Source organism: Numenius arquata, chromosome 2 (genome assembly GCF_964106895.1).
Source record: "Numenius arquata chromosome 2, bNumArq3.hap1.1, whole genome shotgun sequence".
NCBI lineage: Eukaryota > Metazoa > Chordata > Aves > Charadriiformes > Scolopacidae > Numenius > Numenius arquata.
Genome location: NC_133577.1, coordinates 68,065,024 through 68,092,314, shown reverse-complemented (window position 1 = coordinate 68,092,314; position 27,291 = coordinate 68,065,024). Strand labels below are relative to the sequence as shown.

Genomic DNA, 27,291 nt, shown 5'->3' with positions numbered 1-27,291 from the left:
CCTTCCAAAATATGGGGATAAGAATGCAACACAGCTACATATGTGATTCTGAATTAAAAAGAAAAATTGTCAAAAGATCACTATGCTCCAACTTGCAAACTTCTGTATGTTATGGTGTGACAATAATTTGGATGTGCTGGTGAGCCCTACTTAAACTGAATGTCTTTTTAATTGAAAACTCATTAAGGTTTCTTTTCAAAACAACAGATTGAAGAAAAAACAAATTAAGAAAGTTATTTCAGGTGACTGCATGGGGATAGGAAATGAGGCAGTGAGACACCTTTCAGGGAAATCTGAGCACAGGTGAAGGAAAACGTGGAGTGGAAGTTGGAGTATCTGAGGAACCAGAGAAGCAACCCAAGGAGAAGAAAGCCACCAGAAAGTAAAGGAGTATGGCAGTGATGAAGGAAATTCTCAGATCCAGAAATCTCTTGCTCGTTATTCTCATTCCGCTTCTGCTGCTTCCTCTGCCACTTTTATATCCCAGCAGTGTAAGTACATTTTTATCTTCTTTTTAAAAAAGCCTGAGTACAGTAGGTAGTCATGCTGGAAAAGCCGGTAGTGTGCAAAATGACCTAAATAAGCATTGCTCTTAGAAAAATCAAAGACTCAAATTTGAAGGACTGGGAAGGTCACTGAGAAGTCATCACAGTAAGAACCAGAGCTACCTTGAGTCATGTCACAAGCAGAACTGAAGAATCAGGTGAAGCTAGTAAAGCTCTATTTTAAAGCAGAAATATTCTCTCTCTTATTTTTCTACAATAATATGTGTGTGTAAAGGGGAGCAGAACAAACATATCCAATACAATTTCTATATGGAGAGGTCTTTAAAATGAATATTTCTAGTGTCTTTAGTTTTTAATAATAAGTATGTAGGGAGGGACTTTCAATTTAGCCTGGGTTTATAGGACAGCAATTCAAGTGAGGCATGAGCCTCACTGACAGACACTGTCACTCAGTGACAGTCATGTAGGACTATATATGGCATCCATTATTCTAAAGCAGGTCTAGGCACCTCTACTGAAACACTGCAGCTCTGGCAGTGGCTAATAAATGACGGCTCAGATACATACACAGAAGTACAAAGGAGGGAATATTTGATGCTTAACACTTAGACCAGGGAATGGGAGTGAATGCAGCTGCATTCCTGATACAGTTCTGGAGTTACTGAGTACCCTTGGCCATGTTGTTATCTCTTCTCTATGCATGCTTCTGCAGCTGTAAACCACAAAATAACATTCTCCTACCTTATAGAGATGGTGATGTTTACCTTAGCAGAATTTGCAATGTATCAAAAATTCTGCAGCAGGTGCTTCCATAGTGCTAGATATAAATCTGGCCAAATGGTGCAGCAATTTCCATTCCTTCCTCTACCCTGCCAAAGATTAATTCTTCTTTCTAGTACCAGAGAGTTTATGAATACTACTACTTTATCAAATAGAAATGCAAAGGATTAGAAATTGTATAGCAGTTTTCAAAAATAAAACTCTAGTAGTTTGTTCGGAAAGAGAAACTGTATTCATAGAAAAGAAATGTTCCTAGACCACTGAACTGTATCTTGCACTTTGAATGAGTTTTCCTCCTCTGAACTTTAATGTATATCTTGGCTGTCCTCTTATAGCAGTTTTCCACCTCTTCTCTATCGGGTGGGAATGAATGACAGAAAATTGCGCTCTTCAGAGAACAGCAAGGCTCACCATTTCAGACAGGCTTGTTTTAAAAAAGGGTTTAATCTCCCCCAATGTCACTAGAAGGGCAACATAAGAACAGATACTCCCTGACATGCCCATATGGCACTGTAACTGCAGCATGCTCTCTGTCCCTTGAGAACCTCTCCTAGGAAACATGAGACTTGCTGCACTAAAATTTGTCACTCATGTTTGCTCCCTACCGGATTCAGAAGCACAGGATGCAATAAGGAAACTCTAATAACCAAGGGAATTGTAATAGCATCATATGGGTGCTAAAACAGATGCTCACTGACAGTATAGCTGCAAGAACTGCTATTATACAGTACAAGCTCCTCTGAGCTATTACTCCGCACTTCATGGCATGGCTTTACTGCAAAGTGATATGAAAAGCCATCAGATGATGTTTTACATCCACATTATATATACATGAATGACCACAGATGGTAAAGTATAGCTATGAATCTGACCCAGAGTTGGATAAATGCTCATAATGGTATTAAGAAAACATCTACCCCAAATAAACTCAGTTGACAATACATTATTCAAGTGGTTTAGTGTAGTGGTTACTCTGTTACAACCCATTTGCTATGATTATTTCTTAAACCTGAAGATCAAATTTGTCACCTGCTGACTTACTTATATTTTAATTTATCAGACAATTATATTAGTTTTCTGTCTTTCTTATAGAGATAAGAATTACCAGGTGGTTTACATTTGCATTTCTGCAGGGAATCAGCTTGCAGCTTCTTTGATGATATCAGCACAACTCTGGAAATGTCAAAGGAGCATTACATGTGTAGTGACAAGAGCGATCAAAGGGAGCACAAGGACTCAGAACTGTTTGTAGATATGGCTTATGGGAATAACGTCCAAGGCTTCTTTTCTATTCTTTTATGACAAGAAATGGTTGGGTAAAAAATAAACCTCAGAAAATTTGCTTGAATTCTTCTTCCCTTTCCAGAGCTTATATCTGAACTATGGGACACATGAAAAGTGCCTTTCAGGTCATGACACATACAGAAAGAAACAACGTGGTTTTTAAAAATTGTAGGTCTTTTTCATTCTTTACTTATTTTCCTCATTGTTAACAGTGACATGGGAGCATTTTTCTTTTTTTTTTCTTTTTTCATCTTTATGCACCTTCTTTCATAAAGCCACCAGTGACACCATAAAGTATGCCACATGAATCCAGTCAGTTGTGGGCAGGGTGTCCTATGACTGCTGATCCTGTGGCCACACTGAACTCAACGAAGGACATGTGGATGACTCCTCAGAAGTCAGTAAGAGTTGCTGTAAGCTGTGAGACCTGCAGCACCAGGTGATGTTGACACTTTAACATGCCAAATCAGCAGAATGGACCGTAAAGCACAGAACATGCTCTGAACAGCCACAGACGGCATACTTTCATTAACCTTTGTTTTTACTTCCACAAGCTGAAGGGAGGGAGTTATAGTGCGATCCTGTCAGCTCAAAGATGGTAGTCCAGAGGCCAGACTACCCCTTCTTTGCACAGCTTAACCACACGCCTGCATGCAAGATATGGAGTGCACATCCTTAAGTGGGAAAATCTCCAACACAGAGTTTATTCTTTTTAATCACTCTGAGATCCTCAGATGTTTTAATTATAAAAGTTTTAGGCATGACCCTTATTGTGGAATTTTTAGCCATGGCTTCCTTTCAGCTTCTCTTTTCTTTTCCCCTAAGGGACTGACTGAAGATAGACGGTAGTCCTTCCAACCTTCACATGTTTTCCTGTTCCCTGCTTCAAGCCCTGAGGTGGGCTTAACAGTAATGTTCAGCTGTACAAGAAGTGAGAAGGGTGAAACAGTTAAAATAATACAGCCACTACTACAGTCCAGTACTTAGTAGCTCTGGTAACCACTAATTAAATATATAAATTCACTTCAACTAAATAGAAGAGATTAATATGGTTTCTCCTGGAAACAAGCTGGTTTAAAGCACTGAGAAAATAAATAAAGTAAGTTGCTACACAAGCTGATTAAGTTTTTAGTGGAGATTATCAAACTTGGCTTTCCTACTACTTGCTACCCAGTTTTACGCCATTTAAAAATGTGCTTTATTTTCGTTTCGTTGTAAACTGATTGCAGCCTAGTGTATAGGAAACACAAAAGCTCAGTGCCCATCCCAAGCTAGGTTTTGATAGAGATGCAATTTGCCTTTGTCCTATTCCATTTCCACTCTCAGTCTATTTTATTGCTACACACAGAGGAGCAATAGAAAATAACAATCTATGCTCAAAGAAATTACAGATAAGTATATTTTTGGAGTGAGAAAGTAGTTGGGAATCAGGTTAGGATGAAATTAATTTTATTAATTTTGGCAAAATATATGTCTTGGATCTTGCATCACTACTTTAAAATAAAAATCAATGCTTTTTCATTAAAAGGCATTTTCATTTTTCTCCTCAGACAACTGCTGGATATCATATAAAGCCCATGTAAGCTAGTAGTTTGTTAACAGAAGCGAATGAGTTAAAAAAATTTAAAAAATGTGCCAAGTAGTTACTAGGTCACAAAGGTGACCCCATGCTCTGCTCTCTGTGGAATATTAACCATGAAGTACAATGTAGTTAAAGGTGACTGAGCAGCAAGCTGGCTAATGTTTATGAGCCAATCCATTAGTAATGTGACTGTCATCTAAAATAGTTTTGTCATCCTAGTAGAGATTACTAAAAATTTCTAATGCCTGTCGTCTCACTTTTTAAATTATTTCCATTTTAAAGTCAAAATTATTTGTTTGAGTTTTTTACCGAGTGATCACTTGAAGTTGTTACAAACTGAAGACCAGTCTTTGGAGTTTCAAACAGCATAGCAATTCCATTTTATACAATACATGCTTCATGATCCATTAATATTGAAATCTCACCTCTCATCTCATCCATTCTAAACCCACCTTCTCTAGCTTCTCTTATAATTTTTTCTTGGGAGCAATGAAGCTACAACTGCAATGCACACTTTTATTGTAATATTTTGCTGAAGGACCTGATCACAGAAGACTAGTGAAACCTGTACTGCAGAGCTAAAAACCTGGACCACTCTTCTATAATAGTTAAACAAGAGAAACAAATATGCACATTTCTGTGTGGTTCAGAATACTTGTCCATCCATAAAGGATGCTAAGTTTCTCCAACAGCCCTTCAGATATTCTTTATCATCTCTAAAGTAATTGGAGTTTATCTGATTCAAGGAAATTATTTTTCTTGGTAACCTTATTTCAGGTATTTTGGTGGCCTGGCTTATGTGAATCAGAACTGGTTAATGTTATGCTTTACTGAAATAGGAGTCAGAGCAAGGTCTGGCAGTTGATTTAAACCCAAGCTTGGCTGCAGTTTTGAAGCAAGTGAAGAAAATGGCACATAGTGATCTATCTTAACTTCTTCTCTGGACTGTATTCTGCCTGTTATTATTATAAGTTGTACTAAAAAAGACAAACAGCTGATTGTGGATCTTTGTTAGGGTAATGTAAAAAGTGTATAAATATGAATTTAAATGCAAGCTATTGAATTCACATTCCTCTATAGTCTTACTTTAGATTTTACCACCTTGTTCACAAAACTGAAGTGTAATATATGCTCATTGATTTGCACAAGGATCTGTGGGAATTGCTTGTGTGACTTTTTGAAAACTGGAGTTATCCAGACAGGAAACAAAAGTAATGTAATTATATTTTATTAATTATAGTAAATTATATATAAATATACATATACAATTATATAATTATAATTTATTATATTTTAACACACTCAAATAGCATTTGTGAACAGTGAATTTTCTAAAAAATAGCCATTGTGAGCTGTGAATCCATATGGCTCAGTAAGTTCATACAGAACATTCAGTTAATAATGAAGAACGGGTAGATTTATAACTGGTGGAAATCAATGCAGAACTACTAGCTACCATAGATCTGCCAGTTAGACCCATTACAGGGGCTGGCTTAAAACTTGAGAAAAGGAAAGGAAAAACATTTTCCTGAAGATAATTTCTGTAATTATTTGCAGGAAATATAGAATCATAGAATGGTTCAGGTTGGAACGGACCTTAAAGATCATCGAGTTCCAACCCCTGACCAAGGCAGGGCTTCCACTAGACCTTGTTGCTCAAAGCCCAATCCAGCTTCCAGGGATGGGGCATCCACAGCTTCTCTGGGCAACCTGTTCCAGTGTCTCACCACCCTCACAGTAAAGAATTTCTTCCTGATATTTAATCTAAATCTACCATCTTTCAGTTTAAAACTGTTGTCCCTCGTCCTATCACTACACTCCTTTCACTGAATTTCACTGAATTTTTAGAGTTGGAAGGGACCATAAAGATCAGCTAGTCCAACTCCCCTGCCGAAGCAGGATTGCCCAGAGCATGTCAGAGCATGTTACTCAGAACTGCATCCAGGCGGGTCTTGAAAATCTCCAAAGAAGGGGACTCCACAACCTCCCTGGGCAGCCTGTTCCAGGGCTCTGTCACCCTCACCGTAAAGAAGTTTTTTCTCGTATTTGAGTGGAACCTCCTATGTTCCAGCTTGTGCCCATTGCTCCTTGTCCTCTCACTGGCAACCACTGAAGAGAGTCTGGCTCCCTCCTCCTTCAACCCACCCTTTAGATACTTATAAGCGTTGAGATACTTACAAGCATTGATAAGAGATATCCTTGATAAAGAGTCCCTCCTCATCTCTCCTGTAGGCCCCCTTTAGGTACTGAAAGGCCACTATTAGGTCTTCCCTGGGCCTTCTCTTCTCCAGGCTGATCAACCCCAACTCTCAGCCTTTCTTCATAGGAGAGGTGCTCCAGCGCTCTGATCATCCTCGTGGCCCTTCTCTGGACTCACTCCAACAGGTCCATGTCCTTCCTGTGCTGAGGACTCCAGAGCTGGATGCAGTACTCCAGGTGGGGTCTCACGAGAGCAGAGTAGAGGGGCAGAATCACCTCCCTCAACCTGCTGGCCACACTTCTTTTGATGCAGCCCAGGATGCGGTTGCCTTTCTGGGCTACAAGGGCACATTGAAGGCTCATGTTGAGCTTCTCATCCCAAAAAAGCCACAATGTAGCTTTATCCATGCTATGGCAAATGTGGATGTTCTCAACTGATCCTGAAAGAAATGGGTTCCTGTTCTTGTCTAATATTGCAGAGGTAGCTGTGTAGAAATACCAGCTCCACAAGCCCTTAGGAGTCATGGTTGAACATTTGGTAAATATTGGATTATGAAATTCAAACAAATCTGTAAATGCACTTGGAACCATTATTTTGGTGATAAATACATTTAACCCAATGTTTTGCCCTAGCTTATGTGCAAAAAGTCCAGGCACCCTCAGTCTCATGAGTCCTATGAACACGTTCAGAAAGGCTTCCACAGCAGGTGGTGTGGCAGTAAGGTGTAACCTCCATGCTTTCTCCCTACAGGAAGCTTCATGTGCCTACGTGCTGATTGTGACGGCTGTATACTGGGTTTCTGAAGCGGTACCTCTTGGTGCAGCAGCCTTAGTTCCTGCTTTCCTATACCCACTTTTTGGAGTCATGAAGTCCAGTGAGGTCAGTATGCACTTTTTTATCATTTAATCTTCTTACTCTCAGTTAATTATTTGAATAAAACTAAACTTAGTGGAATAGCAAGACTAAGAAGTGTGGGAGGAGGAAGTGTACAACTTGTAATGTGTAACTTGGGCCAACCAGATTTTTTACTGAAGATACATACAGGAATGTCTATATTAGCCAAGAGGGGTGTCTATCCTGTCAGCTATGGCATCACCAACAATTTCCAAAACCTATTGCATTAAAGGATCCCACCTTTCCACTCCTCCAAAACAATGTAAACAGCAGTTATAGGATCAACTGTAAAATTTTCTTCCAGTTATATTTATTATAGATGATGTATAAGGCATGAGGCTACGTATCCTAAAAAGAATTACCATTTACTGTATAAGACTAGGTAGTTTTGTTATCCTGGTGAATGTCTTTTTCCAAGCTGTAACTTTAGTGCTGCCTTGTAGGCATGAGTTCTAAGGTAAAGGAGCAGCTGTAGAAAAAGTTTCTTTGATCAGTTCTGAATTTGCTTACTTGAGTTTTTGGTGAATGTTATTTTATTTCACGATATGCCAAGAATTGATTTTATTTCATCTACAGCTTCTTTTTTCTTGCTTTTTTTCTCTCCCTTTTTTGGGGGGTAAGAGGGATCACACTGGATTTACAAGGACCAGAAATACAGATAGGAACACAGAAGAATATATAGCAACCATAAAATTGTTGAATTTCCAACACAATATAGCTCTGGACATGCCCATAAATGGATGAAGTCAAGCATGAACCAAGAGTTTTATGACCTGCCTTATTCCTCCTAATGGTCTAACAACTGTGTAATATAATCAGGTCCATTTCTGTACCAATACAATTAAATATTTTCAGGATTTTTTTCCTACCATAAAGGTAAAGTAGTTACACATTTTCATTACAAAATTCTGCAGCATGTTGAAGAAGGAAAATTTAAGGGCAGGTTGACAGAAATTCAATGTAATATCAAATTAAATGGCAGTGGGGCTACTGCAGAGAATGTATCATTTGCTTTAGGAACAGAAATAAACCCCTGTATTTTAAAATAATAACTCTGATGATGCTGCAGTATTTCCAGTCTGGTATTTGGGAGTGCCATAGAAACCCAGCGCTCTTGCCTAGCAGTTTAAACTACAAATAACTCACAGAAGCTTAAGAACATGAGCCAGTGTGTCATATATATGTGTGTGTGTGTGTGTGTTAATAAGAATATTAATATTTACTTGTTTCTCCAAAGTGACAGTGAAACGAATAAAGGAAAACAACAGATTCTTTGTGCTGCTGGCTTGATGGATTCTTTTATTCAGTTCAAGATCTTTTTTTTAACAAGGTAGCAGGAAAATAAAGGAAGTTAATGGGAAATAAACCAGTGGGAGAAAGCCAAAAAAGTGATATTTAAAAGTTCTGGCACACAACTATGATGGCCAAGTCTATTTAGGTCACCATGGGGATTTGTTAAAGAAATATAATTGAATTCTTAACTTGCTGCAGCTTTCACAAAATAACATTCGTGTCATTCTTGCACTTTTATGGAGGAGCATCAATATAACTGAGGACAATGGAAAAAATACTGCTTCTACTGATTTTAATTGTTTTAAAACGCTGGCGTCCGCATTTGGTTAGAGAAATAGCTTTAAATTGAAGAAAATATGTTTTTGGAAAAATATTCCAGCAACAGCTTGGGAAGGATTGCATGAGAACGAAATGAAAAATTTAGCTAGATTCCAAGCATCTGTTAATTTAATAACTTTTATTTTCTCCCATTTTGTTTGCTTTCACACCAGAGAGAGAGAGAATGTTTTGGTTTGCTTCATTTGTTATTTTTGCAGTTACTTCACAGAACATCTCATATCTTAGCAAGCCACACATTCAAGAATGCTGCTTTGGAGGATCATGCGCGGTCTCTAATTTTTTTTTCTCCTGAGCCAGTTGATGATTTTGGTTCATCCCCTTTAAATTAGAGTTCTCTTTTTTGAAACTTTGCCCTATTTTCATGATACAATGGAGATGGATTTCCATTGTGAAAAGTTCCGGCACAGGGTTTGTGGATCATCAAAGCAATACCCCCACCTTTCTTTATTGCACGCAGACAGCATGTCCCAAAGGACTTTTCCCGAAGCCGTAGGTTCTAGGGATGCCACATTTTGCCCAACATTTGAACAAGACATAAGAAAACCAAATCAGATAGACAATGACCTCTCCAGAATGAAAAAGCAGACAAAGCACATATATTAGCTGCTTTCAGTGCAGAGGTTTGTCTGCGGCTGTTTCAGCCTGGGTCTAGCTGAGTGTCATCAACTGCAGGCAGTAAAAATCCTTTTCAAAGTAGTAAAATTTCTCTTGAGCTTTCAAAGCTGAGAAACCTACAAACAAGTGCATATAGAGACTTGTTATTTGTAAATACGACATGAAAGAGATGAAAGAGAACATTTTGACTTATGAATTCTTCATGTACTCCGGCTCCCTGTCATTCTTCCTGTAGGGGGAAAAAGTGCAGGATACTGTACTTCTCAGTCAGCATGCTCTCTGTGTAGAGTAGTTACTGCTTTTTTAACTGACTGTTTCTCCCTTGCCCTTAATGCAGGTGGCTGCTGAATATTTCAAGAACACAACTTTGCTCCTCATGGGTGTGATTTGTGTGGCAGCTTCTGTAGAAAAGTGGAACCTCCACAAGCGAATTGCCCTCCGTATGGTCATGATGGCTGGAGCAAAGCCAGGCATGTGAGTGAACCTTTGACTTTGGGGTAGTCTGAGGCTGATAGCATCAACTTGAAAGAGCAAATAACAACTCCAATTTTCCCATTCTGGGGGCAAAAGCTAGCTTGGTTTGGGGCTCTTTTTCCTACCCACTTTTCATTTCAGAGTTTGAAAGCTTACAAATTTTCTCATCGTCTTTCTGCCACCTCTTACTCCTTGGTTTGTTGTCCCTTTGCTTTCTCTTTTTTACTGATATTGATTTTAGTCTCTGTCCCTTCTTTGCCTGTAGTTCAGCAAACACAAAAGGACATTTAAATCCTGGATATGCTGAAAATCACCATTTCTCATGTCACACACAGGTGGGGCAGCAAACAGCTTCCAATGATATATAGTCTTATGACAGTTCTCAGCACAAGGAAGCATGGCATTTTGGCAGCCACAAAAAGGCCCCATGTAGTTATCAGTTGACTAATGAAAATGTTAGGCCAGGAGGCTTTTAACATTTCTGAAGTGCCTCAAGAATGTTTCCCTGTGTTGTACTGCAGGTTGCTTCTTTGCTTTATGTGTTGCACCACGGTGCTCTCCATGTGGCTTTCCAACACATCCACCACAGCCATGGTGATGCCAATCGTGGAGGCTGTGCTCCAGGAGCTAGTGAATGCTGAGGAGGAGCATGAGGTCATCAGTACTGCAGGCAGCACCATTACTGAAGAAAACGAGCCAATAGGTATTTGTCAATATTGGCCACTCTTTCCTAATTTTTTTATCAGACTCATTGATACACATTAAATTCTATCAAGGTCAGAACTGTCTGACGTGTACTGCCAAAGATACTGGTCCATACTCTTTCTTTTTGTACTCTGATATTTCTTTCCAAAAACGAAAGTTTCAAGTTGTGATGGGAGAAATGGAGTTGGGAAACTGTGAGAACAGTTGAATTAGGGCATGTACTGGAATTTGTGTGTCATGAGCTCTCAGATCGTAGAGTTTTACAGTGTTGGAAGGAAACCTCTGAGAAGAAAGTCAAAGAAATATAGAAGAGGCCCAAAAGTGTGCTCTGTGATAATCCCATGTTTGCCCATTCTACCCCTGCCCTTCCAGGCTGCCCTGGTCAGAGCAGGTACCACAAAAAAAAAATATTTCTAAGAGCTCTAAGGTTCATTTTGTTCATTCCTTCCCAGAAAGAAAGGATTTTGGAAGAAAAGAATCTCTCTTTTCTTTCAATTTACAGCTCCCAGGCTGAAAATTATGTCATCTAACCTTGCCTATTATACGTAGGTATGATAGTCTTTTAATTGTCAGAGGCACATGATGAGGAAAATATGACAAAATAAAATGCTGCATAAGGGTCACAGAGTACCTGAGAGACTTTGGACAAGCTTTTGTTTGCAGTAGCCTCTCCACATTCAGTGGGTGGCTCAGGGGCTCAGCTCGGTTCTTTCCCCAAGAGCTGCTTTCTCTTCCTTCATTGCAGGTCTCAGTGAAAAGCGTGGCCAACCTTCACTGGAGCTTATCTTCATCAATGAGGAGTAAGAATGAACCCTGTACATCACGACTGGACATTTGAATCCTACACAGGTTGCAATGAAATGAACCTAGGAGTAGAGCTAGGAAGGGCAAGCAGAAGCTTACAAGTGAATGTTTTAGATGTGACTGACAAGGAAGGCTTATATGAGAAATGGAGTTAATGTAATGGTCTGGATCTCACTAAAGCTTCTCAGGATTCATGTATTTTTTTAACGCTACTGCCACTTCAGAGAGAAGGAAAGTGTTTCTTAGGGTTTGAAAGATTTTCTTTTGAAGTCTGTGTTTGTGTTGTATAAGAGAGTGCTGTCCACAGATTTTCATTTCTGTTCCCCTGAGGGAACAGTGACAGAGAGGATCCAAGCACAGTATGGAGTACCCACAGGACATAGTCAGAGGGAAAACACAAAGGATTCCTAAGGAGAGCCTGAAGAGCATTCAAGAGAGACAGAAGAATAGGGCGGGGGGAAGGGGAACGGAGGGGAGAGAGACCAATGGAACACACCCTTCCTCCTCTCCAAAAACCTGTAAAATATTTCTTTTAATATAGATAAAGTTACTCAGAAGTTTGAAACACTCCAGGTTTCACCCAGGTTTCTATTTGGGGTAAAATCTAGTAGGGTGAAAAGGGCAAATCAAGGAAAGGACAAATTTCTTTGTCAAATTATCAAATTAATCAGCATTTCAAGATACTCAGGACAATATACAAATTCATTGTCTTAAAACTATGTTATAGGCTAAATCTTGAGAAGCATCTTCTCATAAAGTGTGAGAATAAATTGCATAATCCCTTCTTGAGGTCCTTATATTGTTTTCACAATTATTCAAAATAAAAGAGAAACAAGTTCTTCTTACACCTTTAAAAATTTACTTTACAACAAACATTGTCATTCAAACAGCACATGTTGATGACTTTAAGTTAACTTGCAAGATCAAAATTGCTTTCTCATTAGTCTGGAGACTAATGGGTTCTCCAATATTCCCTCTGTTGTTATCTCTTTTTATCACAGCCATATTTTCTGTGCAGTATAGAATCAAATTTTCAGCCTGGCATTGTGCCATTAATCCCTTTAAGCCCTATTGAAGAGTATGTGTGGGATATTTCATAAAAGAACTATTGTTCAAATAGTATTACTTGAAAAAGAGCTTGAATTAATGGGAGAAATAGCACAACTTCTGTAATGAAGTATGTTTTCAATGTCAAAGTAAAATTTCAGTGGATTGTCTGCATGGTCCACATGCCACATAGGACAGATTTTAGAGAAGGCTTTAATGTGGTATAGGTAGGTGTTCAGAAACAGCATTGGAGAGGCTGGCAGAGGAAGATCTTGAGTAGAACAAGACAGTGGTAACACTGGGTCGCCCAGTGATTCACTCCACTGTGAATTGAGTCCATTCCTAGAATGGGATTTATACTACCTAGAATACATATGTTTTTCTTTCATGGAGGTGGAACCTGATTGTTATACATGTAGAGACAGTACTGTGAAACATAATGAAGACTCTTATGTTGTAGTCAAGATACCACATAATAGGTACTAATAAATGGTATTCTTCACCATTTCAGTAGGCACTAGTTCTCCCGCAGATGTTGCCCCTCCTACCCATGATGTGTGCCTTTTGAGGGAGCTGGGTGAAGAGGCATTTTTAAAGTATATTTTCCTTTCTTTGTTTTTAGTGCTACTACTACTGACTTCAGCTCCTTGATGCACTCAAAGGTATTGTCATAGGTAGTATCTTCTGAGCTACACTGTCTTCTAATGCAGGAGCCATCAGAGCAGAGTCCACACAGCTCCACAACAAACTGCTGTTTCCTTTATTTCAAACAAGTAGTGGTTGTTGGCAGACCGTATGTATTGCAGAATGCCCTGTTTTGTATTTAACCTGTCAGCCCAAATCAAGTTGGGAAGCATTAACTCTGTAGGGTTTGTTGTATTTATTGCTGGACATCCTGAGATCAAGTCAGCAAACTAACAATTTCATATGGTCTTTTATTGTCCAGGTATTGCCAGCTTCTGCAGCTGAGACACCTCAGATACTAGAACAATCTACACATATCACAAAGTCATAGCCTCTAGCAAGCGATCTGTTAGATTTTCCTACATGGATGAGGAAGAATACCTAAATTTTTAAGATCACTTAAAAATAAAATTAGGTCATTGGAGTTTTTTTAATTTTTTTTCCAGTGTAAAGTTTACAGCTGAAATTATAGTGTTGTTTGTTTTTTTTTTCCAAAAGCCCACTACCCATGATCTTTACAAAGCATCATCAATTCTAATCTAAGTACCCTTAGGAACAGAAGAAAGGCTAATCCAAAGGAATTTGCCTCCCTACAGAGCATGAATGGCGTGCACGTGTTAGCCAATCCTATTGGAACGATGAATTCTAAGAGCAATGGGCAGCACCTGCCTCAGGTAAGGAGATTGTTAGACCCAGGAGGTAAAGGAAAAGATAGACGTGAACCTCACCCACTCCCCACTGTTTCATACTTGTTCCTTGTAAGCTGTGTTACATGGAATCATTCTCCATCATCTTACAGCAGTCATTGCCCTTTGCTAGTTCTTACCTCCATTTAGATGCCTCCAGCACAGGTATTTTCAGAAGACCCTCCTCCAATGCCTAGTACAATTCATTTAGCTTTACATTCAGTAATGTGATCACAAGTTTACCTTCTTATTTGGCTGTTCTACCCACTTTATTTTTGCAAAGCCTCCTTGGAAAATAGCCTAACTCAAAAATAACAGTCCCTGACATGCAATATCCTACTCAAAACCAAACCAGCAGTGGGCATGGACCATTTAAGTATTCAGTCAGTTCATTAGGTAGTCTTAGTATCCACCTCCTTTTTGTCGTGCCAAATATTCAGCCTCAAAATCCTCTATTACGTCAGCCCATTCCAGTATTTCTACTTCTCTTAAGTGGATCCAAGAAGTGATTGCTGTTTAGACTACAATTACATCATATCTTAATGGCATAAATTGATGTTCAGGAAAGATTAGGCTAAAATCAACACACAAATTTGCATTCACAGTTCAAAAGAGTCTGAGTGTATGTTTCCAAAAAAAGGCTAATGCTCTGCTCCTCATACTTAATTTCCTCTAATACCCATTTCCCATGCACATTCTGTGGTTATTTTGTAACAAATATACTCACTTCATTTTTAAACTACAGGGATTTCAGCCAGGGTACCCTCATGATGATGATGAAACTATAGCATAACTGATTGTACTTCATAAGTCCAAATCCAAATTAATAAATTTAACAAATCTATCTGAACCACTTGCTGCCTTTTACCTGATCCTAAATTACAGCCTTGAGTTGCATGTGAAGTGCCTTGAAGTACTGTACTTCTTTTTCCAGTACAAGAACTTGATTTACCAACACAAAGACTTTCCTGGCACTGCTAAGAAAGCTTCTTTTGCAGCAATATTTTCCTGCAGTTTTTTCTTCCATATTCCTGTTGCCCAGCCTTTTCCATACTGTTTCTGAGATCCCTAGCACTCCATTCCTAATTAGAGAACCTAAGCCAGTATAAGTGCAAAAAGTCCACCAAGCATTTGTCTGGTGGCTGCTCATAAGCCTCAAGGATTATGGATTCCTACTGCCACAGTGCTGGCACCTCACCCCTGCAGACCACAAAGGCTTTCGGTATCCCGCTGAGATTCCAGTCAGAACTGGAGCTGGCCCAAACCATAGCCAGAAGTCTGATTACTGTTTGTCCTACATTTCTGCCACAGAGCAGGCAATTTCAGGCCCCCGGACAGGTTTCAAGTTCTGATCCCAGTTAATCCCTGTGAAAAACTCTGCCCCTTCTTACACAAACCTGTTGTTTCTCTGGGACCAGTACCACTGTGGCATTAGAGCAAGCTGGGCGGCTGTTCTGACCACCTTCTTTCTTTGGCAAATGTATCCCTTCACAGGCTCAGATACTGGTCCTGCCTCCTAAGCCTTCAGAACTGGGCCTGAGCACTAAGTATCGGTATCAGACCAGACATGACCACATGGTCTGTAAATGCCTCTCACTGAGTATTTCCTACGCAGCAACCATTGGAGGACTGACAACCATCATAGGGACCTCCACTAGCCTCATATTCTTAGAGCACTTCAACAAGTAAGTGATATTGTAGTTGTGTGAGAATGGTGGTTGGGTCGTTATCATCTCTGTGGCTTTCCCCAAGGGTTATTTACTACCTCAAGGAACCCTTGTCTCTCTGAAGACAATTTTGTTTTCTCCTCTACTCTAATGTTATTACCAATGGTTAGTGGTTGAAAGGGGTAGCTTGAGTTCATACATAACCATGTCTTTCTCCCATGCCAAATAAATATTCCTCATCAATGTGGTAACATTTAAGTTTCTTTTTTTGATTTTACAAACCAATTATCAAGAAGGCAGCAGGCACCCTGGAAAAGTAAACGCTAAAGCCATGATGATATAGCAAAGAAGACAAAGGAAACACTCACAAAAGAAGAAATGTCATAAAATCAGCTTCAAGTTGTTCTATGGGTTCTTAGAAAGTGAGTTTTTATGGTGAACCTAGAGGCATCACAAGTAGTACTTGGCCTGTTCAACATGTAGTGCAAAAATAAACAAACTTAGAAATGTGGCCTTAGACCTTTGCTTCAGAGAAGATGGGAAGCAGTTCTCTGATCAGTGAAGTACTTCGTTTATCATATATGTTCAGGGCTCTCAAAGACATGAATGTTACTGCTGTCAGAAGACTGGTGGTACTTCTCATGCACAGATATGCATCCAAGCTCAAACCTGATTCTGCTGCCACTGCTGTCATGGTATCCTTCATCTCTCTCTCTGAAATGGTGGTAACAAAGACTAATTTCAGAAGTCATCCTAAACCCAAGGATTTGGATTTTACAGAATTTCCAAAGATTTTGCTGTTATGACAGTTCCATCAAACACGTATATCAGACACCTTTGTCAGAGCCCAACAGACTATAGTCATTATTTGTGTCATCCACAGTAAGACATACATGGGTGAAACCATGCTTAAGTCTGCTGACACTAAAAAGAGTTTTAAAAAACCACACGTAGGGCTAGAATTTCACTCCTGGTAACTCTAAGGGTTTTTGAAGCTGACTAGACAATCCAGAACACCTGGTCTTAAAGGTGTGGAGTGCTATATGGCTCATCTGTTGGTCAGGCGTGGTCAGTGACTGACGTTCTTTGGCAATTGGTTGCACCATGCACATGTAATGCAGCTGTTGCAATTACGTACTGATGCAATTTTTCTATCATGCCATGACAAATATATATACACATATGTGTGTGTGCATCTATGCATATTGGATGTGCCTGTCCTTTTACTGTTCTAACTTCCTGTGCATCCTTTCTTTTCTTTACAGCCACTACCCAAATGCTGAAGTGGTGAATTTTGGAACCTGGTTTTTGTTCAGTCTCCCCATCTCCCTCATCATGTTGGTCCTGACTTGGTTCTGGATGCATTGGTTGTTCTTGGGTTGCAAGTAAGTGCAGGTTGTTCAAGATGCATGGATAATGAAAGCAGGGCATCTGTGGCTGCTCTAGAACATGTCTCATAAAGATGTTTCCAATTGCGAATGACAAAAACTAAGGCACATCTTCCTTCTTCTTGCCAGAACAATTACCAGAGGAAATCTTATTGCTTAGCTGTGCTGCATAGACAGCAGTGTACAGTATTGCAGCTTGAGAGTGAAGTGCCTAGGTATTGCTGATGGAAATCCTTATGATGCATTCAACTGATTTTTTGACTCTCATGACCATGAGGAGTGGTGGACCAAAAATCTTGTTAAAAGTCCCTTTGGAAAAGTACAGCTTAAAAGATGAATAGAAAAATAGCTGCAAGTGAACAAGTCACTTTTCAGATCTGCCCCCAGCCCAATGAAATGAAGGTAAACCCAGTTAAAATTAAAGGTAAACAGACTCCATGTATATTTCTCTTCAAAGTGGAAAGGACTCACAGCCTAAGAGACTAATACCTTTTGATACCAGTAAGTCCCTTAGTCTCAAAATAAGAACAGGGCTCAGTCTCCTAGTTCATTTGTACCACGTATTCTCTTTGCAGAGGCATTCAGCAAAGTTAATGAAAATTGACTAAATGTGTGCATTTAGAGTGGATTAGTTAATCTGCATTAAATTGTGGTGCAGACACATTTACTCAGAATTAAAGTGGCATTAATTTGATTTAGTTTACTCTTGAAAGTAAGATGAACTGACATCACTAACTTACTTCACCTAAGACAATGAATAAAATGATAATGACTCCTGCTTGCTGCTGACCTTGAGTAGATTTGAAGAGGTAATTTAGAGGTGAATAGCTCCATGTCCTTCTCTCAGTCAGTCTCCTGATCCTTGTAGTTCCTAATTAAAAGGCTAAAGTAAGTCCCTTTTTTTTTTTTTAATCTTGAGAGGAAACAGGCCCTAACATGACCCTCAATTACTTTCTTTTTTTTTTTTTTTAAATAAATATAATTGAAATTCCACATTGCATCCAGGACTTCATGCTGATTAATGTTGTTCTAAATAATACCAGAGACTGAAGCATTATCGACTTTTTCAGAAGTACTGGTTGATTCCAAGCCTCCTTAATCTCTGAATCCTGTTCACTGCAGTTCATTAAGGAATATATTATGTTAGGAGCTTTGCTACAATACTCTGCCTTCACATCTTCCAAAGCCTAGAAACACTTATAACATGTTGAAACAGCTACCTGTGCATAAATGCTTACTGAATTCACGTAACGTTCATGTTCTTTTCCTAGGAAGCCCAGTGTCATCAATCTGGTTTTACTTAGCCTAGTTGGAACAACACATCAGACTTGCTATTTAGGTTCTAGATTAGGTTAAAGGGGAAGGATAATGGACCAACCAAGCGATTTTTGCCAGCAAAGCAGAGCTAAGGATAAAATTGTTAGTACAGAATTGGCCATTATAAAACACATAACTCTTCTCTTTAAGCAGCTGCACTACTGCTGGTGAATTTTACTGGAGTCTAACAGCAAGGTTTGCAAGGAAATTTAAATACTTATAAGCGCAAGGCAGTGCCAAGTGTGCTAAAAACAAGTGTCACATAGATGCCCATTTACAAGTGAAATGAAAGCCTGTTTAATACTTTTTGTTAACGAGATGAGGCCTGCCTGCATCTTGATCTACACAAATTCCTTTGAGAATCTGGCCATAACCAGATACATGGAGGGACATCATAGCCCATGGTTTGGCCAGTATTATAGCATGGATCTCGAGCAGGGTACCAAATGAGATATTAAAATAAGAGAAACTATAAAAGCAGGCCATTGTGCTCCTGTGGTACTTCAGTCACTGAAGTCCCTGCTGATGCAGCCTGTTTTAGCCCGGCTTAGCTGCAGAGGTTTCTCAACCCACCCCATACACCTCTGTGTGACAGAGGGTACAGCTGGAGCAGAAAAGCAGAGATTTGTGGCTCAAAGCACAGCAAAGGGATGTTACCGGAAAGAAGAAAAGGAAAAGGTTGAAGTGAGCTTGCCAGTATATTAACTTCAATTAGGAATGTCCAGGATTTGTTATAGTATGAAGGCAATCTGAAGAAACTAAGGACCAAGGACCTAATTTTCATACAAATGTATAGCAGGTTTAAATACATTCAGTTATGAAATGTGCTTGTATGTCCCTGGCAGAAGTACAGGCATTTTTCACCAGGACAAAACACTACGCTGATTGCCTTGGCCTCTGTGGCAGAGGCAATTTGGTGCTACACTGATTGTGTCTGGTTTATAAACAGCTAGTATTAGTAGAATCAGACCGGTCATGAAAGGTATTGGGATCCTCAGCACAGTTTTCCCCCTTTACTTACAGTGAATCAAGAATATTCAAGTCAAACCTAGGTTCACAAGCCAGACCGGGCCCCATATGTGTTGGATACCCCTGATCCGACTGGAAAAAAAGATCTATTCATCTCATTAAAAAATCTATTGACAGCTGGCCTCTGTCACAGTCTTTGCATGTGATGATAGAAATTAGCCATAGCCTTTGGAGGTTACTGGCACCAGAAAAATCTGGCCACTGCCAGCTCTTTGAGGAAGCCTACACAAAGGGAGCCCAGGCACAGCTCGGGATGGCTCAATGATACAAGTCAGTATTCGTCTGAGCACCCTGAGGACCCTCCTGCTATGTCTAGGTTTGATTCTCAGAAGATCAGAAGAAACATGCAAAAACTTCCCTTCCCATTGCCATCAGGCCTTGCCCCAGTCACATCTCCCAACTCTAGGGGCCTCTGTCAACTGGAATTTTCAGTTTGCCCCATTGCTATTATTTTTTATGACTTTTTTTTTTTGAATATTTGATGTCCTAGTCTAATTTTACTGTGCTATCTACCTCAGTTTTAAAGAGACCTGTTCTGTGAGCAAGAAGAAGAAGACCAAACGGGAAGAAATGTCAGAGAGAAGAATTCAAGAAGAATATAAGAAACTGGGAAACGTTAGGTAAAATGGAGCTGCCTTCCTCAGGAATTTGCCTCTCTAGGCAGGACCATCCTTTCGTCTTGCCCTCCATGTTGCCTTTGGCTCATGTAGATTATTCTTAAACTGTCAGCTCTTTCTCCTCCTTTACAGGATAGGAGTAGAACTAAATGCAAAAATGAACTGAGATCAAGTACTTTGTTACAAGCATGCATTTGTTTAGTCATTTATTAAAGGAAATAAAAAGAAGGATTCAGGTTTATACCAGGGTCCAAAGGTCAGCTGAGTCAGTTTGTCTCTGCCTTTGAACTAAATCAGGTACAACCCTCCTTCCAGGTTCAGGCATATACTTATTTTGGTGGATAAAAGCTCACTGTTAGCCAAGGCTTTGCAGCAATCTCCCACATTGTGAGATGTCCAACCCTCTCAGTTGCCCATAATCTTTACTTATGGTGGCAAGAAATCTCTCTTGAAAAGATTATTTTGCAAGATATTCAATTTTCAAAAGGGTTGATATTTCGTAAAATCCATTCTTCCCAAAAAATTTTTGTGTTGTTCAACTGAAATTTTGACAGATCAACTTGCTGTGATCAACTCTGAATCTAGACTGTTGTTCAGACTGTGCCTAAATATGAAACCATACTTAATTTAAATCTATCCTAAATTAAAACTCAGTATCCTCAAGTCACCTTTAATTTTATATTTATTCCACATGCTTAAAATATTTGTACTAATCTACATTGTCATTTGCTCTTACGCTTTTTACACTTTTGAAAAATGCAATGGAAAGTGATTCCAGTGGAATAGTAACATAAGCTTTACCTTGTTACCACGCTTAATCAGATAATAAGGCAAATAAATACAAAACAAGCATTTATAAATATTTTCCTTCAGGTCTTGCCCACGAATGACTGAATTGCAAACACAGACTGATATTTTTAGCTTACTTTTACTGGGTTTAGATGGTTCTCAGCTGGGAGCCAAATGCAGAATTCTTTAATTCAAATTAATCTTCTTTTCTATTTTCTGTATGTTTTTTACCCTTCTTGTTGAAACCAATTTCTACTTTCTTATTTCTTCTGGAATTTGCTCTCAGTTTTTCAGACAGACCTTGGATTGCATTCCTAGCTTTTATTTTTTTGTTTTTATTTCTAGCTATCCTGAGATGGTGACAGGATTTTTCTTCATTCTGATGACCTTGCTTTGGTTTACTCGTGAGCCTGGCTTTGTACCAGGATGGTCATCTTTTTTTGAGAAGTAAGTGAAATTCCCTAAACAACAGCAGAGGAATATGTTCTTGCATCTTCTGACTTTCTGCAATAACTTTTGGCCATAAAACATCATCAGCCACTTTTAACAAGGTAGTGAAAAATGAAGTCTTTGATTTTTGCTTTTTAAACTACATCTGTTCACATGGTGGCAAATTGTATTCTTTCTCAGTAAGCAGAGTGAGTTAAGTAGAGAAAGTAAAATAAACATATTTCAAATGTAAAAAAATAGGAGGGCCAGATACTGAAGTTAAAACATTAGTGCATTTGTAGAGAAGCTACCACTGGAATAGACTGCAACTATAATTCAAATTAAAACTTGAGGATTCTTTTTCGATTTTATTTTGAAGATAAATTTTATCAAGAAAATGTTCATTTCAATTAAATATTGCAGAGAATGGTGACTCAAGCAAATATTTTTTATTTTAAATAATGTTGAAACAAGTTATATTAAAAGTAACTATAAAACGGAATGCATATCAAAGAGTAAGTTATTTGAACTTAAATTTTCTTTAAGTTTCTACTGCATAAATTTTTTTCAGCCCAATTTTGACAGAAAAACAATTTCTAATACTGGGATTTCCTGAGGATCTCAAGTTCAGCACTCCTCAAAATACTTTTTCAGCTTGAGTTTTAAGCATTTAATTTAAAATCAATCTACAGTTCATTTCTAATGGATCACTTGGCCTTGACTTTCCCCAGAATATGTTTGCTGTTTCTCGCTTCTAATAAATGCACCATTTTTCTGTACCTCTGAGTTAATAGATTTGGAAACCAAAAGGAATTTCTATTTTTTCACTGGATTGTTAAAAATTGCTGAGCAGTGATTGAAGTTGCATATCGGAGTCAGTTTAGTAACTGGGAAACAAAATCACATCTGTATCCTTGATATGCAGACATTTTTCTAGCAGATTATTAGTAAGATTCCAGATGTGGAAACACAACTGCACCTACAACAATCTGCTTGGACCCATCTACCTTGTTTGGAAATGTTTCTGGTTGTGTGTTTTTATGATAACCCCACTGTTCCTTTCCTAGGAAAGGTTACCGGACTGATGCCACTGTCTCTGTATTTCTTGGTTTTCTCCTTTTCCTCATTCCAGCGAAAAAGCCATGTTTTGGAAAAAGGGAAAAAGGTAAGGAGGATGCAGCAAGAAAGAGATCTGGAAGATTTTCCAGTGTTTTAATGATACTTTTCTGTTCTCTGCAAAACTTTCCAAGAAGAGATTTTTATTGTGGAAGGTCAGGGTTCAGTTTCTTCTCTGATACCAGCTCTTCCTACATCAAAACTCTGGTTTTTTGTTGCTTTAGTTCATGTTGTCTCGTCCAGCAGATTACAAACAGATCTTGTATCTGAGGCTACCATCTCTTCCATGTTTACAGAATTATGAAAATTTAGGACTGAGTTTTAGGAAAGGTTGAGATGAAGTTCCATATAGAGAACTATAATTCAGATGCTTGCAAAATTGGTTGAAGATAACCTCTAGTAAATAACTTGGTTGTCACTTATACAGCAGAAATCATTGATCAAGTAAACATAAAAGAGGTCAGTAAACATCAGACAAAGTTCCAATTTTGGGCAATGCTTCTCTCACAGTCTTCTTGATAATAATATTGATAGCTATTTCATATTCCTGTTTGGGTAGCACTCAGAGGTATTAATTAGTTTTCTGTGACAGGCTTTCAGCAGTCATATATGAAAATAGAGTCTGCATAGAGTCTTATGTAGAGATTACAAACACACATAGATATGGTTATTTTTTATACCGACATATATGCAGCATTTAGGAAAAATGACACTAACTCCTACTTCAAGAAAATACTCGGGCATCTAAAGCAATAATGTCCTCAGATAAAACCTAGGGACATAAATGCACTTTACCAAACTTCATGGCCTACTGGAGAGAGAAAATGCCCTTCTTTGAGAAAAAAATTGTACTGTAACTCCATCTTTCTAGTCTACAGGTAATTTGCATACATGTATACACAGCAGAGTATACAGTCCCTCAAAAATCTATAGAATGAAACACAGGCGTTTATAACTATTCACATTAACAGAGCAGACAAGAGAAAGTCAGGACATCTGGAATTAATATGCTGTATTTTTGAGGCCGAGCTGACCAGAGAAATAGGTTCTTCACCTCTCTCACAGATAGTTCTCAAGGTAACTTCCATGGATATTACATTATTCCTACTAGGGTGAAAAATGTGAAGATTTTTGCAAAAAGGCCAATGTAATACTGATCACACATTTGCTTTATTTTGATATAGAAGATGGTGAAAAGTCAACAGACATTAACGCATTGGATCCCATCATTACCTGGAAGGACTTCCAGAAGACCATGCCTTGGGAGATTGTAGTATTGGTTGGAGGAGGTTATGCCTTAGCAGCTGGATGCAAGGTACTGATTTAGCTTTATCCTCCCTCCTAAAAAAAAAATTATAAACCTGGACTTTTATCCCTTTGTATGCTCCTGAGGCTGGATTTACAATGTGGATACTTTTGAGTTTGTATATAACCTAGTCCCTACTCCATGCATTCAATGGGCAGTTATCTAGCAAACAAAAAGACGGTTAGGGCTCAAGTCAGTTGTGTAAGCATCTGCCATTTCTGGTGCTTTAGAATATCTATATATTCCTTCAAGGCTGGCAGACATAACACAGGATCTGAGGGTGACCTCACACTTTCTCAACTAACAGCTAACCAGACAGAGGAGGAACTTCTCGGCTGCCAGTGGATGCTCCTCTTTTGGCAAATGGGTTACGCTCCTAGTGCTGGACTGGACAAATCATACTATAATCTCTACTGACTGTATCTACACTCAGTCATGAATACACATCTAGCTGTTCTATAGTCTCCCACATGTAGACAACTAAGTTTGTGTATTTTAATCCCAAAATTAATTCTACCCAGACTGTGCAATCCTTCATCACCAATTTGCAATACTCCACATGATGAAGAAAGAGGGATCAGGCTTGGTGCCTTTTAAATATCATTAACTGCCAAATGTATCTCTTTGTTACTATGGACAACTATTTATTAGGCACTGCAGTGAAATCCAGTTTACTGAACAAAAGGAAATGCAGAAAGCATTGACCTAGACTTTGTTTATTTGCTGGTGAGATTCTGTTTTACAAACCTACTAAGTATTTAGTCATCCTTGTGCTTCTGTCTTTTCCCCAGACCTCTGGCCTCTCTACATGGATTGGACGCCAAATGCTCTCCCTGAGCAGCCTTCCCTACTGGGCTGTAACTCTGCTGGCCTGCATTTTGGTGTCTCTGGTAACAGAGTTTGTTAGTAATCCAGCAACCATAACCATCTTTCTGCCTATTTTATGCAGCATGGTGAGTAAAAACAATGACATTTTCAGTCTGTTGTTTTCTGACAGGCTCGTGGGAATGTTTCAGGACATCAGGGTATTGGCACCCCGATCACATGAAACCCAGCCTCGGTTCCCAAGCTGCTGTTCTGCAGTCTTGGGTTTAGGAAAAACAATAAACTTGGGCAGCCAAAAGTATATTTTAGCACCAAGAAATTTATTCAATACCTCTCAGACAAAGTGAAAATATAGCTGCTGCACTGAGGGATTCACAGCCTAAGAATAAGAAAAGGTGACAATGCAATCAACAAGATAGGTGAAGTCCACATAAAGCCTGAGATACTCTTATCAATATTATTTTAAATGTGCTGTTCATTAGCTAATAGTCGCCCACTCACTACTTGTAAGAAAAGACCGTAGTAATGAATTTTATATCAGATTTGATCTGGTAAGCATACTATCATCCAGCATGGAAAGCAGAGGCGTTTGTAAGTGAAAAAAAATAAATCAGGAGACTAGTGACAGAGGCAGAGAAAAGAGATACAAATTGCATTCTATATTGGAATAGCAGTTACAGAAAACTGTCTTATTTCTTTTATGTAATGTGAAGCTTTTCTTACCAAGAATGCAAGTCATTAGTCATGTTTCCCTACTGGAACAATGTTATGGGATTGTCCCAAAGTACATTTTGTCAACAACTCTGAGGTAATATGAAGATATGCTCAGATGAAAATAAGTAATTATGTTAGTATGGCTTATGAGTTCAGATTTATGTCTGCTCCGTGCAGAATGAAACTGTCCTAAAGAGAAATTTAGACCAGTAACCTACTTTTAGTAGTCTGAACTGCCATCTTAAGATAGTGTCTCTTTTTTGACTGTAAAAGTAACTTGCAGACACTTCCCTCTCCAAAATGAAGCTAGACTTGTCAATACCTTTCCCTTTCCCTCTGACACAAAACTAGGTCATAGCAATATTTCACCACCACTGAAGGCTGCAGAGGAAGAACAATTCTTTAGACCACTGTAAAGAATATTCTATCATCACTGCCTTCTCACCATGTGAGTTTGGACCACGAACAACTAGTTTTCTTAGCCACTGTTCAGGATGACTTTATATAATGGTCTCATTATCTTCAGCAACTGAAAGAAATAAGTTATTCATGTCAGCCTCTTGGATGAAGACTGAGGTGGTAGTCAGTGTTAAGATACAAAAGACACAAGATATAATGACATGGGGAACAAGTGGGAAAAAGAGCAAAGGCGGCCTAATAGTCAAAATCTCCACCCTCTCTCAGTGTGAAATGTCTCAAGAGAAATCCCTGGAGCGTGACCAGCTCCAAATTATAGCATTGGTCTACTCTAAAAAAACCCAACAAAAAAGAATGCCACACTTAAGTTTAGAAACCAGGGAGGTGAGATTCACAGAATCTTATCTTCACATAAAGCAGACAGGGTCTTTTAATCCTAATTGTGAGTGGTGGCTTTTATTGGTTAAGTGAAGCACCTCTCTCCCTCTCTCCTTCCAGTCAGAAACCCTGCTTATCAACCCTTTATACACCCTGATTCCTGTCACCATGTGTATCTCATTTGCGGTGATGCTACCAGTGGGTAATCCTCCAAATGCCATTGTCTTCAGTTACGGGCACTGCCAGATTAAAGATATGGTGAGTCTTGAGATCGGGTATATCCTTCCATGCTTCATGCAACTTTGACACCTTGTCCCCACATCCAGCAGCCAATAATAATAATGATGATATTGGTGCTAATATAAAGTCATATTGATCTGTACTGCTGCTATGCGACTGAGCTGTCAGGTTAAGAACATCCACATATCTGCTGCAGGATACGCACATTTCTCATCTTTATTTTTTATGAATGCAATGGTCTAAAGAGGTATCAAAGAACAGGAGTACACAATCCTTTGCATTGACCAGTCAAGACACAGGAAATCGTGAGAAATTGGATTTATCACATAGTTCCACAGTAAGTCATGTAGTTATCACCCTGCTATATGTGGTATAATACCCCATTCTGTTTATGATTGAGAAGTTCAAGTGACAAACTGAGCAGTTTTCCCATGAGCTGCATCAACCTCTGACTATCATTCCTGAATACTCCCACAATGTATACTCTAATACATAACACTGTGCTTTTTTTTGGCTCTAGAAATCGGTATACGTAATTTATCACTATATATATATGTCAGTATACATACATACACACACCCTATTTCTATTTTCCATGTTAACATGTTAACATGTTTTTGATCAAGTTGTCATTGATCATACTCTGATGCATTTTGGTTTTGTAGGTGAAAGCTGGCCTGGGAGTAAACCTGATTGGTCTGGCTGTGGTCATGGTGGCAATCAACACTTGGGGAATTAGACTCTTCCAGCTGAATACTTTTCCAGAATGGGCAGCAGTCGGTAACATCACTCGCCAAACATAATCTCCAATGAAAAAAAAAAGTGCAAGACCAAAGCAAATTGGGACAAAATATTAAACCTACGTTGCACATATGAAAGAAGGAAACTTGTGTATACATAGAAACAGGATCCATAGTGAAACCATGAAGAAAATCCACAGGGAGGTCTGCTTAAGCTTTTCAGTTCTGAAAATCAACGTGAGTTAAAAGGCGAGATTAACTTTGCTCTACTGTTGCTTTTTCCTGTGATACTATAACTCTGAAAAAAAATCTTTCCTCCAAATTCTCTGCCTATGGTTCTTTCACACCCTAAAACAATTATGTAGAACTGGTAAAATAGGGGATATAGGACTCGAATTACAGAATACCAGTATACGTACGCTGGTG

At 38.8% G+C, this 27,291-nt stretch overlaps 1 protein-coding gene across 1 annotated transcript; it reads left to right on the top strand.

The window, feature by feature from the left end:
• The first annotated feature begins 392 nt into the window (after nucleotides 1-392).
• SLC13A4 (solute carrier family 13 member 4) lies at nucleotides 393-26,928 on the top strand. The gene is made up of 16 exons (XM_074144652.1): nucleotides 393-491; nucleotides 7,103-7,231; nucleotides 9,831-9,967; nucleotides 10,489-10,670; nucleotides 11,418-11,472; nucleotides 13,146-13,185; nucleotides 13,804-13,881; nucleotides 15,388-15,578; nucleotides 16,826-16,945; nucleotides 19,813-19,914; nucleotides 21,046-21,147; nucleotides 22,197-22,294; nucleotides 23,430-23,560; nucleotides 24,343-24,504; nucleotides 26,006-26,143; nucleotides 26,791-26,928. Exons 1-16 carry the CDS (start codon nucleotides 393-395, stop codon nucleotides 26,926-26,928), a joined length of 1,902 nt encoding a protein of 633 aa, XP_074000753.1.
• The last annotated feature ends 363 nt before the right edge of the window (nucleotides 26,929-27,291 follow it).

Coding starts and splice junctions, on each gene's coding strand:
- SLC13A4 (XM_074144652.1), top strand. CDS start 393: ATGGCAGTGATGAAGGAAATTCTCAGATCCAGAAATCTCTTGCTCGTT. Junction 13,882..15,387: donor ATGGGCAGCACCTGCCTCAG/GTAAGGAGATTG, acceptor ATCCCTTCACAG/GCTCAGATACTGGTCCTGCC. Junction 16,946..19,812: donor TGGTTGTTCTTGGGTTGCAA/GTAAGTGCAGGT, acceptor TATCTACCTCAG/TTTTAAAGAGACCTGTTCTG.